General features: G+C 42.0%; 1 protein-coding gene across 3 annotated transcripts in view; it reads left to right on the plus strand.

Annotated features, from left to right (window-relative positions):
- Positions 1-3900, plus strand: part of arhgap10 (Rho GTPase activating protein 10) — a 130606-nt gene extending 126706 nt beyond the window's left edge. For all 3 annotated transcript variants that reach the window (XM_072678562.1, XM_072678560.1, XM_072678561.1), the window contains one exon: positions 2644-3900. In XM_072678562.1, coding sequence (XP_072534663.1) covers positions 2644-2732 — 89 coding nt within the window. In that variant the 3' untranslated portion in view covers positions 2733-3900. The remainder of the gene's footprint in view (positions 1-2643) is intronic.
- The last annotated feature ends 12769 nt before the right edge of the window (positions 3901-16669 follow it).

The raw sequence follows: 16669 nt of genomic DNA on the forward strand, positions 1-16669 counted from the left end.
CTGTCTTCAAAACCTTGTAACTCCAGATATGAGTCACATATGTAATTTCTTTTGCAGTAAGATGCAATAGAACGGATGGGCTCTACAGCTGTAGTTCTGTGCTGTATTATCACAAAGATATTAATAGAAACATGAGGAACATTCGATTTGATACTTCGGCCTGTTCGCAGACGCTGAAGGGTTAAAGCCTTTACCCTCCCAGCTTGGGAGCACTGTGTGTGATGGGGATAGTGAGTCCTAGGTAGTGGGTGGGAATTTGAATGGGCCAAATTGTGAAGGGAAAAAAATCATTAATGTCGTCAAGCTAAGCTGGCTGGTCAGTCGCACTTTTCTATATATTTTATATATTTTTATATATTTTAAAAATGAATTATATAAGAATCTATAAATATATATAATGTTTTGAATATAAATGCCATTAAGTGATAACGTATCTATTTGTTCTTATGTCTGTTAGATATTTTGAGTAGCTCTATATCATAGATTGCTAATTCATTATTTTATAGCTTCTTTAATATGAATATTGGGCCTGAAATCCAAGTGTCTGTAATATGTCCCCTGCATTTCATTCTGGGCTGTTTATTTATTTATTTATTTATTTATTTATTTATGTATTTATTTAATGATTGATTGCCCTGGCTTGCTAAAACATGTAGTCACTCACTTTTTGATTTTGTTCTTTATCATTAATTTTTTTTTTTTTTTAACATTTATATTTTTTCCTGCCTAACTATATCTATATTTATTTAGTATTTAAGTCTTTATATGTAGCTCTGCATCATATGTTGCCTGGGAATACTCTGATTATCAACTGTGGTATCTACAACACCACTGAAGGTCAGCAGTGAGTGCAATACTCGTTTACCAGTATAACCAATATGTCACCTACTGTGTATCCACTTTTACACTGAAAATAGTGTAGAAATGTGTGTATGGTGACGTATTTGGTGACATTTTAGATTTGAAAGCTGGGAGGGTGGCTGAAGAAGTGGTATGGTGTAGTCGATATTAAGGTTATCCACCTGGGCAATTTATTTTAATAATATATATTTTTTAATTTATGTTACTTCATGTGCTAATTAATAAGAGGTTTTATCATTTAGGTGTTATATAAATATAATATTGTATACACTACATTAAATACAGTGTATTCATACAGTGTTTTCATTTTTTTTTTGACACAACATGAATCTTCTTTACATTGTGACCAATAGGACGCTCCAAAAGGACGGTAATATTTTACATTGACCTCCATTGTAAGTTAAGCAGGTTAACTTGTAAAGTTGCCAGTTTTGGAGATACCAGGGTTTTGCACTCATTTCGGTCATTTTAATGTGCTTTTTAAGTTTTTTGGAATTCCTCATACAGTCCCATCCCTGTTCTACTTCATCTGTGACTGCTGTTCACCCACCTCATTAAGTCTGTTGGAGCCCTGAGCCCTGTAGACCTCAGTTAGCATTGAGTCGCAGTGCCGTCTGTGCTTGGGTTCTAGCATATCCTGCCTTACAGCGGAAGCTAGAGCTCTGTCTCTTCCTTACATTAGTCTTGTTTAATTCCGACCTGCTCTTGGCATCTAACGTCTAATGCCTCGGCCAAGCTCTCAGCAGTGCCGCAGGTGGAAACTCGTGGCCTCGGTGTCCTCCAGCCACTTCAGCTATAAGCCAGCGCTCCGTCGCTCTGGCTTTTAACTTGACCTAGCTGCACCACAGACCCGTGCTAATGGCTGCACGATTAGTATGCTTTTCACAGTGATAATACAGCGAGTTCTTGCACTCAGGTTAAGAGGGTCTGTGTGTGGGTTCACACTTCAGTTCCTCACTCGCATAACTGCCCTGCAGAAGATCCAGCGTGAGCCCAGCAGATGGTCTGGACTGGTCAAGGTGGTTGAAAAGCTGGACGTCCAGGTGGAAACACACCGTGATGGTTAACCGGCTGAGCTCCTGACCAGCATATAGACTCTTAGCACCTTTATGACCTTTTAAGGGGTCCGACCAAGCTGGCCAGCACAAGTTAGTACTTGCCATCTGCTGCTCTAAATGGACAAAAGTATATGGACACCTGCTTATTCATCGTTTTTTTTTCTGCTTTTGTTGAAGTAACTGTCTCTACTGTCCAGAGAAGGATTTCTACTAGATTCCGGAGTGCTCACATTGCTGTGAGGATTTGATTGCATTCAGCAACAAGAGCTTTAGTAAGGTCAGGATGTCCTCAGGATCACCACCACATCTCATTCCCAATTCCCCAGCTAATCCCAAAAGTATTCAAGGGAGCACCAACATCCATCATTCCTGAGAACACGGTTCTTCCACTGCTCCACAGCTCCTCAATGCTGGGGGGCTTTGTACCCTTCTCTATGTAGCCCATAGGTGCCAATAGGTTCATGTCCATCTGCTCTAGAGAGTCCTATTCTATTGGCAGTACTTCTCCACAGGGACTAGACAAGCTGTGAGTGTGTGTGTGTATTTGCACATCAGTGTCTGCAATGGGTGCAACTTAAAGTAGCTGAATGCATTCATTAGAAGGGGTGTCCATAATTATTTGGACATGTGGTGTATAATGAGTAGTGATGCGGTTTAGGAAATCTGGTGGTCTGGTCTGAGTGGGGGACTGTTCTGTGCTCAGCATTTCTCCTCTGTATTGCAGTGACTCCGTCCCGGGAGCCAGGCTGGCTGGAAGGAGAGCTGGAGGGCAAACGGGGCCTCATCCCTCAGAACTATGTGGAAATTCTGTAACCCAGGATGAAGAGAAACACAGCTCTATATACATGGTATCCATGATGTGGCCCTGACTCTATATATCCGACTCACTCTCACACTCCTCCTCGACTTCTTCCCTGTCTGTCTCAGCTTTCCCACGAGTCGCCCGTCGAGGGTATTAATAGGACTAGATGTGGCGGCGCAAACATTTGTTGTCTTAAAAAAAAAACAAAAGGAGAGAATAGAAAACGCCTCTGATCCCATCATGCATTTGGTGCAGAGTTTGGGGGTGTTTGGGGAGTTCATCACTCCCTGTGTTGTCTATGTGTGTCCTCGTCCTTTTTGTTTTTGTCTTCTGTGTTTTTAAGTGGACAGTTTGGATTTGCTGCATGGGTGTATATTATATTATATTATATTTTATATTATTTAATTGACACCGTTCATTTAATTGAATCTTCTTTTTTTGCCTTTTTGAGCATTTAAGCAGAACGTGAACATGGGTGTGACATAGCCGTTGCTTTGGGAGGGTCGTTTGCTTGAAGGTTTCCCAGTGGTTGAAGCACTCCTGCTGTTGAGGTGTATGGATAATGTTGAGCACATTAAACACATAGTTAAAAGTTTGTATCTGAATTTGTGCTGCGTTCAAATGTCGTGCCTTAAGCTCACTACGCATCCTGTGTTTGACACTGTCCAGCACTTTGGACCCAATAATTATTTTTATTGTACAGAGCTTAGTGCTTTTTTTTTATATGGCGAGTACAAGAAACACTGCCCAGTCATCCAGAATAAACCGAGAATTATTTCACAGTGGCAACGAATGCAGTATTGCCTGGTCTTACATTTGAGTTGTTTTGGCCATATTATTATAATTATTATTATTTTTTTTATTATTATTATTATTATTACTACAACGCTTCAATAAAGGTCAAGTACATCAATGAAATCCTCTATAGGTGGGTTCGAAGCTGATTTTCTGAGAGACGTTGGCAGTGGCAGCCGTGCAGCTCACTGCAGCTTAATGAGGCAATCTCATTTCTTTAAGAGCTTTTCATTCGTTAAGGTTCATATTCGTGACTGAGCACCGCTGCAGTAATTTAAGGCCGTGATTTATGACTTCTGTAAAGGTCCTGGCATTGGTTTGATGTTTGTATTGTTGTATGTCCTGTTGATCGATGTTAAATAAATAAAGGCTTTTTATTCTTAAGTGTATTTTCTTTCTATTTAAGTGGACCCTGAAGGCGCCGCACATTAGGGGACCCCGAACCCTGCGACACTGGCTGTCAGATGGAATTGAAAGAGCACCTTCAGAACGGAAATAGCTAGCCAAACTGAAGACGATGGCTGCATCCGTACACGCAGATTAGTTAGTTGGCAACTGATTGAATAGTCTTATTAGTTGGTGACTGATGGAAATCACGCATGTGTCTCACGCTGACTAGGAACGGCTCTGGATGAACATGGACCACCGATTATAAGCCACAGATTAACCAGGTCAGTGTGGAGTACAGTTTTCCTGCCGCTGTTCCTTTCTACAGTAATAATCCCCTCAGTCTGGATGCGGAGCTACAGGGAAGACACATAGACTGAGCAGCTGGAGTGTGTGGACTGGGATTGAGTATGAATGCCAGTGATTTTGAGCTCCATAAAAAGATATTACATTGGGCCGCACATCTCTAAGCGCTCTGCCAAAATACTAAATTAATACATTTTTAGGGCCCCTGTCAGTCAAAGGCCCTCAAATCATTGTAACCCCCCTATACGGCGCCCCTGCCTGTGGATAAAAGCTACGGAGCCAGAAGGCAACATGGCCACACATCTGCAGCACCTTCACTCTGCTGGGTGAGGGAAGGGTGGAGTAAATCTGTGAGATGTGGGAGTCTCAATCAACGTGCTGGGTACAGATAAAGTCCCGCCCTTCAACAAAAAGAGCCAATCAACTTGCTGGGTACAGATAAAGTCCCGCCCTTCAACAAAAAGAGCCAATCAACGTGCTGGGTACAGATAAAGTCCCACCCTTCAACAAAAAGAGCCAATCAACGTGCTGGGTACAGATAAAGTCCCGCCCTTCAACAAAAAGAGCCAATCAACGTGTTGTGTACGGATAAAGTCCCACCCTTCAACAAAAAGAGCCAATCAACGTGTTGGGTACGGATAAAGTCCCGCCCTTCAACAAAAAGAGCCAATCAACGTGCTGGGTACGGATAAAGTCCCGCCCTTCAACAAAAAAAACAATCAACGTGCTGGGTACAGATAAAGTCCCGCCCTTCAATAAAAAAAGGGCCAATCAACGTGCTGGGTACAGATAAAGTCCCGCCCTTCACCACAAGAGCCAATCAATGTGCTGGGTACGGATAAAGTCCCGTTCTTCAACAAAACGAGCCAATCAACTTGCTGGGAACAGATAAAGTCCCACCCTTCAATAAAAAAGAGCCAATCAACTTGCTGGGTACAAATAAAGTCCCGCCCTTTAACAAAAAGAGCCAATCAACATGCTGGGTACGGATAAAGTCCCGCCCTTCACCTCAAGACCCAATCAATGTGCTGGGTACGGATAAAGTCCCGCCCTTCACCCAAAAAAAGCACAAAAAAATATAGATTTTAAATTAAATTATTTACAGGTTATTGCTGCTATATTGCTTCTCCTTGGCTTTAAAGACAGATATTAGTTTTATTGAGCTGGAAGGTTTATTAAAACAGTGATATTTGGAGATAATTAAATGCATTAAAGAACCTCAAGAATGTACAAGCTGATGGCTACGTTAAAGTAGCCTCCGTAACGAGGTCATTACATTTACATTCATAGCATTTAGCAGACGCTCTTATCCAGAGAATACAGAAGTGGACCAGTGTAGTGTTAGGAGTCTTGCCCAAGGACTCTTATTGGTGTAGCGCATCATAGTCACCCAGACCGGGAATCGAACCCCAGTCTCCCACATGGTGGGGTAGCTCAGTGGCAGGTAGTGGTGCTATCTGTTACTGTAACTCTGAGCTGAGTGTCAGTGGAAGTGGATTAGAGGAATTCAGTTTGGTAAAGGCCATTTCTGTGTGTGTTCAGGCTGCTGAGGTCCGATCAGGATGTAACAGCAGGCATGGAGGCAGGGTGCAGCTGAGTGGTCTTAACTGTTTACATCCATGAAGCCAGTTAGTGGTAGAAACCAGCAAAGCTGGGACACCATTATAAATAAACAACAAACAAACAAGTAAATAAACAAGTAAACAAGAATCTGCACATGAAAATGAGCTTTTTCAAACTATTTTGTATCTAATGATGATTTTTATTTTGTATTAATCAGCTGATTATTGTCTCCAATGATCAATGGATTGTTTTTTTTTTAACTCTTTTAAATTGTATATTTAATTATTTATATATTTTCATTATATATATGTTATATATTATATATATATGATATATTATTATATTATATATTCATATGTATGCGCACATTATGATAACCATAAATGTTCATATAACTGTATCCTTAAAACTGAAGGATATTATATATATATATATATATATATATATATATATATATACCCAAATCTGTCCTAATTATTATATTTATATTTATCCCACATTAATATTCTCTGAATCTCCAGTAAGTGAGCCTGAACACTTCAGGTTTTTTTCCTCCTCCATCACCTTAACCCTACCGCTGCCCTCTGTTCTCCTCACCACGGTAACCGTGTCCCCTCCAGCTGTTTTCACATTCACAGCAGCAGCAGCAGGGTCACACCATTACAGTACACCTCACACTACACTAGCCTCTCACCCCCCACCCCCCTCTCCCACCCCCTCTCTCCCACACACACAGCTGCCCCGCAGCAGCTATATGCACATTTTCCATTTCAGCAGTGGTTTTTCACTACATGGATTAAAGCCTCGGCTTCTTCCAGTGTTTCCGCTGCAGGCAGACCCAGAGAGGGTGATGCACACGCTGCCTCTTAAAAGTTTGCGGACACCTTGACTTCTTATGAACATTATGAACGTTTCCCACAACATGATCCTACAAAAACAACGTCCATGTAGGTTGATTGTTGCAGTCCAAAAACACACGACCACTGGTGGCGCTGTTGAGCAAAAATACACACTCCTAAATACACACTCTTCTTATAAATACACACTCTGCTTCCTATGATGTTTAGTTGTGTAATAAAAGTAGAAGGTAGTAAGATTAGGTTCAGGTGTAGATGAAGGTGCTGGTTAAGGTTTTTATGAGTAAAACAATAAAACAAATGCATTCTTTACAAGTAAAACTATTTTAAAAATTACAATTTTATAAATAAAAAATGGTAAAAAAAAATATAACATTTATGAATAAAACAATTAAAAAGTTTGTTATAAGTAAAACAATTTTAAGTTTTTTTTTTTTTACAAAATAACATTTTTACAAGTAAAACCATTTTAAAAATGACAAGTATAACAAGTAAAAAAAATAAAAATTAAACATTTATAAATAAAACAATTGAAAAATATTTTTTAAAAGTGAAACAATTTTTAAATGAACATTTTTAAATAACAGTGTGAAGTATTTTTAAATAACATTTTTACAAGTAAAAACATTTTTAAAATGACATTTTTATGAGTAAAACAAAAAAAGTATTTTTACAAGTAAAACAATACAAAAAAAACTAATTTATACAAGCAAAACAATAAAAAAAGTATTATTTTTTGAATAAAACAATTTAAAAATAAAAATGTTATAAGTAAAAATATTTAAAATATATTTTTTGTAAGTAAAATAATACAAAAAATATTTTTTTATGAATAAAAATTTTTTTAAATGAAATTTTTATGAGTAGAACAATTGCCCGTATTCTCTCCAGGTAGATAGATGGCGCTAAGGACCCAGTGCTTTCCTCCGAGCATGTCGGCTGGCATATTTAAAAAAGGTGGTGTCTGACTTCACATGTTTCACATGTGGTTGGTGTGGCGCAACAGACAACACCACTACCTGCCACTACTATTGCTGTGCTACAACAATAAGAGTCCTTGGGCAAGACTCCTAACACTACACTGACCCACCTTTGTAATACTGCTTCCAGTACAGTACCAGTACTTTGTAGTACTGCTTCCAGCCAGTCATACCAGTTTCCCCATAATGCTGCTTTAAGGCCATAATTCACTTAAAGGCACTGGTCGGCATTTTTTCATCCAGCCAGTATCCCGGTCCGACTGCCCTTAAGCCACCAGTAAGCCGCTCTGACCTGCAGGACTGGTTCACAGTGCTGTCGCGTGTCCTGGAGCTGTTCAGGTGAATTCTGCAGTTACTCTGATTTAGCTGAAAGTGCTTCTGGCTATGTGTGTAATCTTAACCAGCGTGTTGCTCCAACATCCGACACTTTCTTCTCTTTGCTCTTTCTCTCTTGCTCTCGCGCTCTCTCTCTCTCTCACACATGTGTAAACGCACCTCCAGGCTTCAGCTGTGTGTGTATTTGTCTGTCTCACTGTGTGTGTGTGTGTGTGTGTGTGTGTGTGTGTGTGTGAGTGCTATCACACTCCGGTGCAGTCTACGTATCATTAGCGTGCAAATGTCTTTCAGACCGCTATGAAATGTGTCTCAGTCAGTCAGAGAGAGAGTGTGAGTGTGTGTGTGTGTGTGTGTGTGTCTGTCATGTATTACATAATGATGGTGTGACGGGGTGGTTGCAGACACTGACTCTGTAACAGGGTTGACTCTGGTCGGGACGGGGCGTGGGAGACGGGATAAAAATAGGCCGAGTGTCAGAGCGCTGGGTGCTTACATAATCAAATGAGCCTCAGCTAATGAGGTGGGCACACACACACACACACACACACACACACATGCTCACTCCTCTCCATCCTTCCATCCCTCTCTTCCTCCTCTCTCCACCCCCCACCCCCCCTTCCCACTACACAGACGCTTCATCTGCCTCAGCCAGAGCTCCAGCAGGGTTCTCACTGTCTCTCTATCTCTCTCGCTCTCGCAACCTCTCTCTCTCTCACTCTCCCTCTCGCTTTCCTGGCAGTTGCGCTTTACATTGTGTCAGAATCTCATGATGAATGGGCCAACAGAAACCACTTGGAATAAACTCTTTTTACATTGACCTCCATTGAGAGTTCTCCAGTAAATCTAATCAGCCAATCGTGAGGCAGCAGTGACACTCATAAAATCATGGAGATATGGTCCGGCAGCTTTAGCTAACGCTCATATCCAAAGATGTCAAAAGTATTCACACTCATTCCTCAGGTAGAAGTGAGGGTTTAAAAGACTTCTATAGAAGCTGATGTATCAACTGAAGCTTTTTACTCCAGTAAAAGTGTAAAAGTACTGGTTTCAGAACGACTTCAAGTAGAAAAGTAAAAGTAATGGAAGGAAAACAAAGGCCGAAAGCTTAGGCCTCACCACAGGGGTCTATAGTGCACTACTTTTTTTTTGAGAGGGGCCAGTGCGGGTAATACACATGCTGATATTATATGGACAAAAGTATTGGGACACCTGCTCATTCAATGTTCCTTCTGAATCAAGGCTATTAAAAAAAGAGTGTATCCTGCTTTTGTTGATGGAACTGTCTCTACTGTCCAGGGAATAGCATTGCTGTGAGGATTTGATTGCATTCTGCGACAAGGGCATTAGTGAGGTCAGGATGTTGAATCAGAATTACCATCCCACCTCATCATCCCCAATTAACCTAAGGTAATTGAAAGGAGCACCAACCATCATTCCAGAGAACACAGTGATTCCACTGCTCCACAGCTCAATGCTGGGGGGCTTTATACCCCCTCTTTATACCCCATGTCTCGCATTAGGCATGGAGCCATTGAGTTTGTGTGTATCTGCTCCAGAAAGTCCTATTCTTTTGGCAGTACTTTTCTACAAGGACTAGACAGCAATAGGGTGCAACCTAAATAGCTGAATGCATTCATTAGAAGGGGTGTCCACAAACATTTTAGGTTTTCGGTTTCACAGCTTTTCTGCAGCGTCTGAGTCTGACTGATAGTACTTGAATTAAAGGAGGCCTTTATTCAGTGAAGGTGAATTTTTTACATGCTTGAGGGATGGAGGCCAATAGTAAGCCAGCTGTGTCCTTGTTAGGACAGTATCTTCTCCTCACCTGAGCTTCCACAGCGCAGCCACTGAATAAGCCAATCTTAAACCAATATTACTTTCTATTCATTTTCAGGGTCAGTCATTCCATTTTAAATGTTGTCATTTTTTTGCTGATTTACTTTTTGTTTGGGATCTGCCAGTCAACCCATCGGTTCGTAGCTCCCCCTAGAACTTAACATATCTGCTCCGATACATACGAAGCCAGCCACTGCCTCTTTTCCAACATCGCCAGGCCTCTGACATGCTCTGGGGAAAGCGCCGGGTCCCCAGCTCCACCACACCAGCTGACAGACGCCTGTGCCGGCCAGCATGGCTTAAAAGTGATGAGGGAGAGAGCGCCAACTACCCACCCGGAGAGAGCATGGACAGTTGTGCTCACTCTGATTCTGGATGCTGATGCCAAAGCGGTATGGCTCAGGATTTGGACTTGTGACCCCCGGACCATAGTGGTAGCGCATTAGACTGCTCATCCAATCAGAGCCCCTATTACTCTTCATTGTTTCATATTTGTTTTCTGTTATCTTCTCTCACACTGTTTTCTTTATCTGACACTTTTGTGTGCATAGAAGAGCAGAGCAGAGAGCAGAGAAATGAAAAGAAGATGAGAGAAATGAAGAGAAGAGCAGAGAAATGAAGAGCAGATCAGATAAATGAAAAGAAGATGAGAGAAATGAAGAGAAGATTAGAGAAATGAAGAGCAGATCAGATAAACGAAAGGAAGATGAGAGAAATGAAGAGAAGAGCAGAGAAATGAAGAGAAAATAAATAAACAGAGAAATGAAGAGAAAATAAATAAAGAGCAGATCAGAGAAATGAAATGAAGATTAGAGAAATGAAGAGCAGATCAGAGAAATGAAAAGAAGATGAGAGAAATGAAGAGCAGATCAGATAAACGAAAAGAAGATGAGAGAAATGAAGAGCAGATCAGATAAACGAAAGGAAGATGAGAGAAATAAAGAGAAGAGCAGATAAATGAAGAGCAGATCAGATAAATGAAAAGAAGATGAGAGAAATGAAGAGAAGATTAGAGAAATGAAGAGCAGATCAGATAAACGAAAGGAAGATGAGAGAAATGAAGAGAAGAGCAGAGAAATGAAGAGAAAATAAATAAAGAGCAGATCAGAGAAATGAAATGAAGAGCAGAGAAATGAAGAGCAGATAAATCAAGAGAAGAGTGTGGTAGCCCATTAGACTGTTCATCCAATCAGAGCCCCTATTACTCTTCCTTTTTTCATATTTGTTTTCTGTTATCTTCTCTCACGCTGTTTTCTTTATCTGACTGAGCTTTTATGCATTTTTTTATTTTTGCCTCTCTCTTTCTCTCTCTCTCTCTCTCTCTCTCTCTCTCTCTCTCGCTCTCTCGCTCTCTCTGAGATTCAGATGTAAATCTCTTCATTGGCATCAATTATAATTAACAACTAACTGTTGCCAAGCAATGAATGATTAATATTACAAAATAAATAAATAGATAATCACACACACACACAGACACACACACACAGACACACACACACAGACACACACACACACACACACACACACACACATCATGAGTCTGATTTGGAGCTCTACTATAGCTCTATATCTATGTTTATAGGATGTTAGACATGTGTGTTATTTCCTAAAACCACCTGTTATCTGCTACCTGTCCACCTGTTTGTGTTCAAGGTGTGTGTGTGTGGGGGGGGGGGGGGGTTGGGGGGTCCTCCCCATGTATGATGATGTGTGTTTTATTATCCAGCAAACTCAATGTTTTCATTTAATTTTCCCCAGAGCACATGGCAGCCTGCCAAACCCCAATCCCAATTCTGTTCTCATAAATTCACATCTCTTTTTTTCCCGTCATGTTTCTACATTTCTCTGCTCTGCTCTTCATTTCTCTGCTCTGCTCTTCATTTCTCTGATCTTCTCTTTATTTCTTTGATCTTCATTTCTCTGTTCTTCTGCTTTTCATTTCTCTGTTCTTCTCTTAATTACTCTGATCTTCTCTTAATTTCTTTGCTCTTTATTTCTCCACTCTTCTCTTCATTACTCTGATCTTCTGTTCATTTCTCTGTTCTTCATTTCTCTGCTCTTCATTACTCTGATCTTTTCATTTCTCTGATCTTTATCTGCTCTTCCCTTCATGTCTCTGATCTTTATTTATCTGCCCTTCTATTCATTTCTCTGGTCTTCATTTCTCCACTCTTCTCTTCATTACTCTGATCTTCTGTTCATTTCTCTGTTCTTCATTTCTCTGATCTTCTTTTCATTTCTCTGATCTTTATCTGCTCTTCCCTTCATTTCTCTGATCTTTATTTATCTGCCCTTCTATTCATTTCTCTGGTCTTCATTTCTCTGCTTCACTGCTCCAACTGCTACCACTACTGTCACTGCTCCAACTGCTATCACTACTGTCACTGCTCCAACCGCTATCACTACTGTCACTGCTCCAACCGCTATCACTACTGTCACTGCTCCAACCGCTATCACTACTGTCACTGCTCCAACTGCTATCACTACTGTCACTGCTCCAACTGCTATCACTACTGTCACTGCTCCAACCGCTATCACTACTGTCACTGCTCCAACCGCTATCACTACTGTCACTGCTCCAACCGCTATCACTACTGTCACTGCTCCAACCGCTATCACTACAGTCACTGCTCCAACCTCTATCACTACAGTCACTGCTCCAACCTCTATCACTACTGTCACTGCTCCAACCGCTATCACTACTGTCACTGCTCCAACCGCTATCACTACTGTCACTGCTCCAACCGCTATCACTACTGTCACTGCTCCAACCGCTATCACTACTGTCAAGTCAAGTCAAGTCAAATTTATTTGTATAGCGCTTTTTACAACTGTTGTCGTCACAAAGCAGCTTTACATAATTATTACTTAATAAAGAACAGAGACAGAGAAGAAAGAAGAAATAACATGAAGCGTCAAAGACCCCCGTGAGCAAGCCAACGGCGACAGTGGCAAGGAAAAACTCCCTCAGAGCTGGAGGAAGAAACCTTGGGAGGAACCAAGACTCACAAGGGGGACCCATCCTCCTCTGGCCAGACTGTTTTAAACATTAATGATAAAAATTACCAAACCAGATACAACAGAAAGTTAATAGTTGTGATATTAATAGTGTCAGACAGGCACGAGTCCATCTAGGTTTCAGCACGGCCACCAAACAGGCAGCAGCGGCTGGCGGGTGAGCCATGGGTGGTGGCGGGTTGGGGGGGACCCGCTGGCTGGACTGGTAGGTGGCAGCTGGTTAGATGCAGGTAGAGGGGACCTCAGCGGGCAATCTTCCTGCAGATCGGGCTGGGTGGCCATTTACTCGGGGAAGGTAAAGAGAGAGAAGTTAGTTCTAAGAGGAATTTTATGGAGTGCAGAGAATGTTGATCATCAGCATCTGGGTATGTCTGATGACTCCGGCAGGTCTGATTATCACAGCATAATTAAAAGGAGAGAGCCAGAAGGTAACACGGACACGGGCGTACCCTGAGAACACCAGCATCTATCTGCTCCACCGTCAACAAACCTGAGTGATCGCGTGTAAGCAGCGAGACGACAGCTCCAGCATCTCAGAGTACTACAATTCCCTGGGTCCGCGAACCCCTGGACCTGCAGCCCTTATCTAAGAAACATTAATTACCAAAAGCTAAACTAAACATATAAGTTTTCAGTTTAGATTTAAAGATTGAGACTGTGTCTGAGTCCCGAACATTATCTGGAAGGTTATTCCAGAGCTGGGGGGCTTTATAGGAAAAGGCTCTTCCCCCTGCTGAGGTTTTCAGAATTTTGGGAACGCGTAAGAGGCCAGCACCCTGAGATCTAAGTAGTCTTGATGGTTCGTAATATACTATAAGATCCTGCAGGTACTCAGGAGCGAGGCCATGTAGGGCTTTATATGTTAATAAAAGAATTTTGTATTCAATACGGAATTTAACTGGGAGCCAATGAAGTGCTGATAGAACTGGACTGATATGGTCAAATTTTCTAGTTTTAGTAAGGACCCTGGCTGCAGCATTTTGCACCAGCTGAAGTTTATTGAGGTTCCTGCTGGAACAACCTGACAGTAACGCATTACAGTAATCTAGCCTTGAGGTAATAAAAGCATGTACTAGCTTTTCTGCGTCTTGTAGTGATAAGGAGTTTCTTAGTTTGGAGATGTTCCTAAGCTGCATAAAGGCTGTTCTACTAATATTAGCTATATGTTGCTCAAATGATAAATCTGAGTCGAATGTGACGCCAAGATTTTTAGCTGCTAAACCAGGAATGATGGGAGAATCTGCCAAGTCTAACATTAAGTCTGATAGTTTATTTCTAGAGTCTTTTGGACCTAAAAGGAGAACTTCGGTTTTGTCACTGTTAAGGAGAAGGAAGTTATGTGACATCCAGAGTTTTATATCCTTTACACAGTCCTCCATTTTCTGTAGTCTAAATTTATCGTCAGATTTGGCTGATATATAGAGCTGTGTGTCATCTGCATAGAAGTGGAAATTAATGCCATGTCTGCTTATAACTGAGCCCAGTGGTAACATGTATAATGTAAATAATAGTGGTCCTAAAATTGAGCCTTGCGGAACTCCATATCTTACTTCTGTGTAGTTTGAAGATAAATCATTTATCTTTACAAATTGGAAGCGTCCCGTTAGATATGATTGGAACCATGATAGGGCTGTCCCTGTGATTCCAACCATTTTCTCTAATCTTTCTAGTAATATAGAATGATCTATTGTATCAAAGGCTGCACTAAGGTCTAGTAGGACTAATAAAGATACGTAGCCTTGATCAGAGGCAAGAAGGAGATCATTCGTAATCTTCACTAGGGCTGTCTCTGTGCTGTGATTGAGTCTAAATCCAGACTGGAATTTCTCATACATGTCATTTTTACTCAGGTATAAGCAGAGTTGTTGGGCCACAGCTTTTTCTAATATCTTAGATACGAATGTTAAGTTTGAGATGGGTCTATAATTAGATAATACGCTAGGATCAAGATTTGGTTTTTTGATTAAAGGTTTTATAACTGCTATTTTAAGGGTTTGGGGTACATGCCCAAGGCTAAGGGATGAATTTACAATTGTTAAAAGAGGTCCGATTATAATTGGGAGAATTTCTTTTAGCAATTTAGAGGGAATCGGGTCGAGTGTACATGTTGTACAATTAGCTGAGGATATAATTTTTTCTAGTTCTGGCTGTGGAAGTGGGTAGAAGGCTTCCAGCCTTTGTTCTACAACTAAGTTTTGTTCTAAAGCAACTACATCGGGTGACGGCCATGTTTGATTTAATAAGCAGGGTTGGATTTGTTGTCACTGCTCCAACCTCTATCACTACTGTCACTGCTCCAACCGCTATCACTACTGTCACTGCTCCAACCGCTATCACTACTGTCACTGCTCCAACCGCTACCACTACTGTCACTGCTCCAACCGCTATCACTACTGTCACTGCTCCAACCGCTATCACTACTGTCACTGCTCCAACCGCTATCACTACAGTCACTGCTCCAACCTCTATCACTACAGTCACTGCTCCAACCTCTATCACTACTGTCACTGCTCCAACAGCTACCACTACTGTCACTGCTCCAACCGCTATCACTACTGTCACTGCTCCAACTGCTATCACTACTGTCACTGCTCCAACAGCTATCACTACTGTCACTGCTCCAACCGCTATCACTACTGTCACTGCTCCAACAGCTATCACTACTGTCACTGCTCCAACCGCTATCACTACTGTCACTGCTCCAACCGCTACCACTACTGTCACTGCTCCAACCGCTATCACTACAGTCACTGCTCCAACCTCTATCACTACAGTCACTGCTCCAACCTCTATCACTACTGTCACTGCTCCAACAGCTACCACTACTGTCACTGCTCCAACAGCTATCACTACTGTCACTGCTCCAACCGCTATCACTACTGTCACTGCTCCAACAGCTATCACTACTGTCACTGCTCCAACCTCTATCACTACTGTCACTGCTCCAACCGCTACCACTACTGTCACTGCTCCAACCGCTATCACTACTGTCACTGCTCCAACCGCTATCACTACTGTCACTGCTCCAACCGCTACCACTACTGTCACTGCTCCAACCGCTATCGCTACTGTCACTGCTCCAACCTCTATCACTACTGTCACTGCTCCAACCGCTACCACTACTGTCACTGCTCCAACCGCTATCACTACTGTCACTACTCCAACCTCTATCACTACTGTCACTGCTCCAACCGCTATCACTACTGTCACTGCTCCAACCTCTATCACTACTGTCACTGCTCCAACCTCTATCACTACTGTCACTGCTCCAACAGCTACCACTACTGTCACTGCTCCAACCGCTATCACTACTGTCACTGCTCCAACCTCTATCACTACTGTCACTGCCCCAACAGCTATCACTACTGTCACAGCTCCAACCGCTACCACTACTGTCACTGCTCCAACAGCTATCACTACTGTCACTGCTCCAACCGCTACCACTACTGTCACTGCTCCAACAGCTATCACTACTGTCACTGCTCCAACCTCTATCACTACTGTCACTGCTCCAACAGCTATCACTACTGTCACTGCTCCAACCGCTATCACTACTGTCACTGGTCCAACCTCTATCACTACTGTCACTGCTCCAACCGCTACTCCTACTGTCACTGCTCCAACCTCTACGACTACTGTCACTGCTCCAACCGCTACCACTACTGTCACTGCTCCAACCGCTATCGCTACTGTCACTGCTCCAACCTCTATCACTACAGTCACTGCTCCAACCTCTATCACTACTGTCACTGCTCCAACAGCTATCACTACTGTCACTGCTCCAACCGCTATCGCTACTGTCACTGCTCCAACCTCTATCACTACTGTCACTGCTCCAACCGCTATCACTACTGTCACTGCTCCAACCGC

This window comes from Salminus brasiliensis, chromosome 4 (genome assembly GCF_030463535.1).
Source record: "Salminus brasiliensis chromosome 4, fSalBra1.hap2, whole genome shotgun sequence".
In the NCBI taxonomy this organism is placed as follows: Eukaryota; Metazoa; Chordata; class Actinopteri; order Characiformes; family Bryconidae; genus Salminus; species Salminus brasiliensis.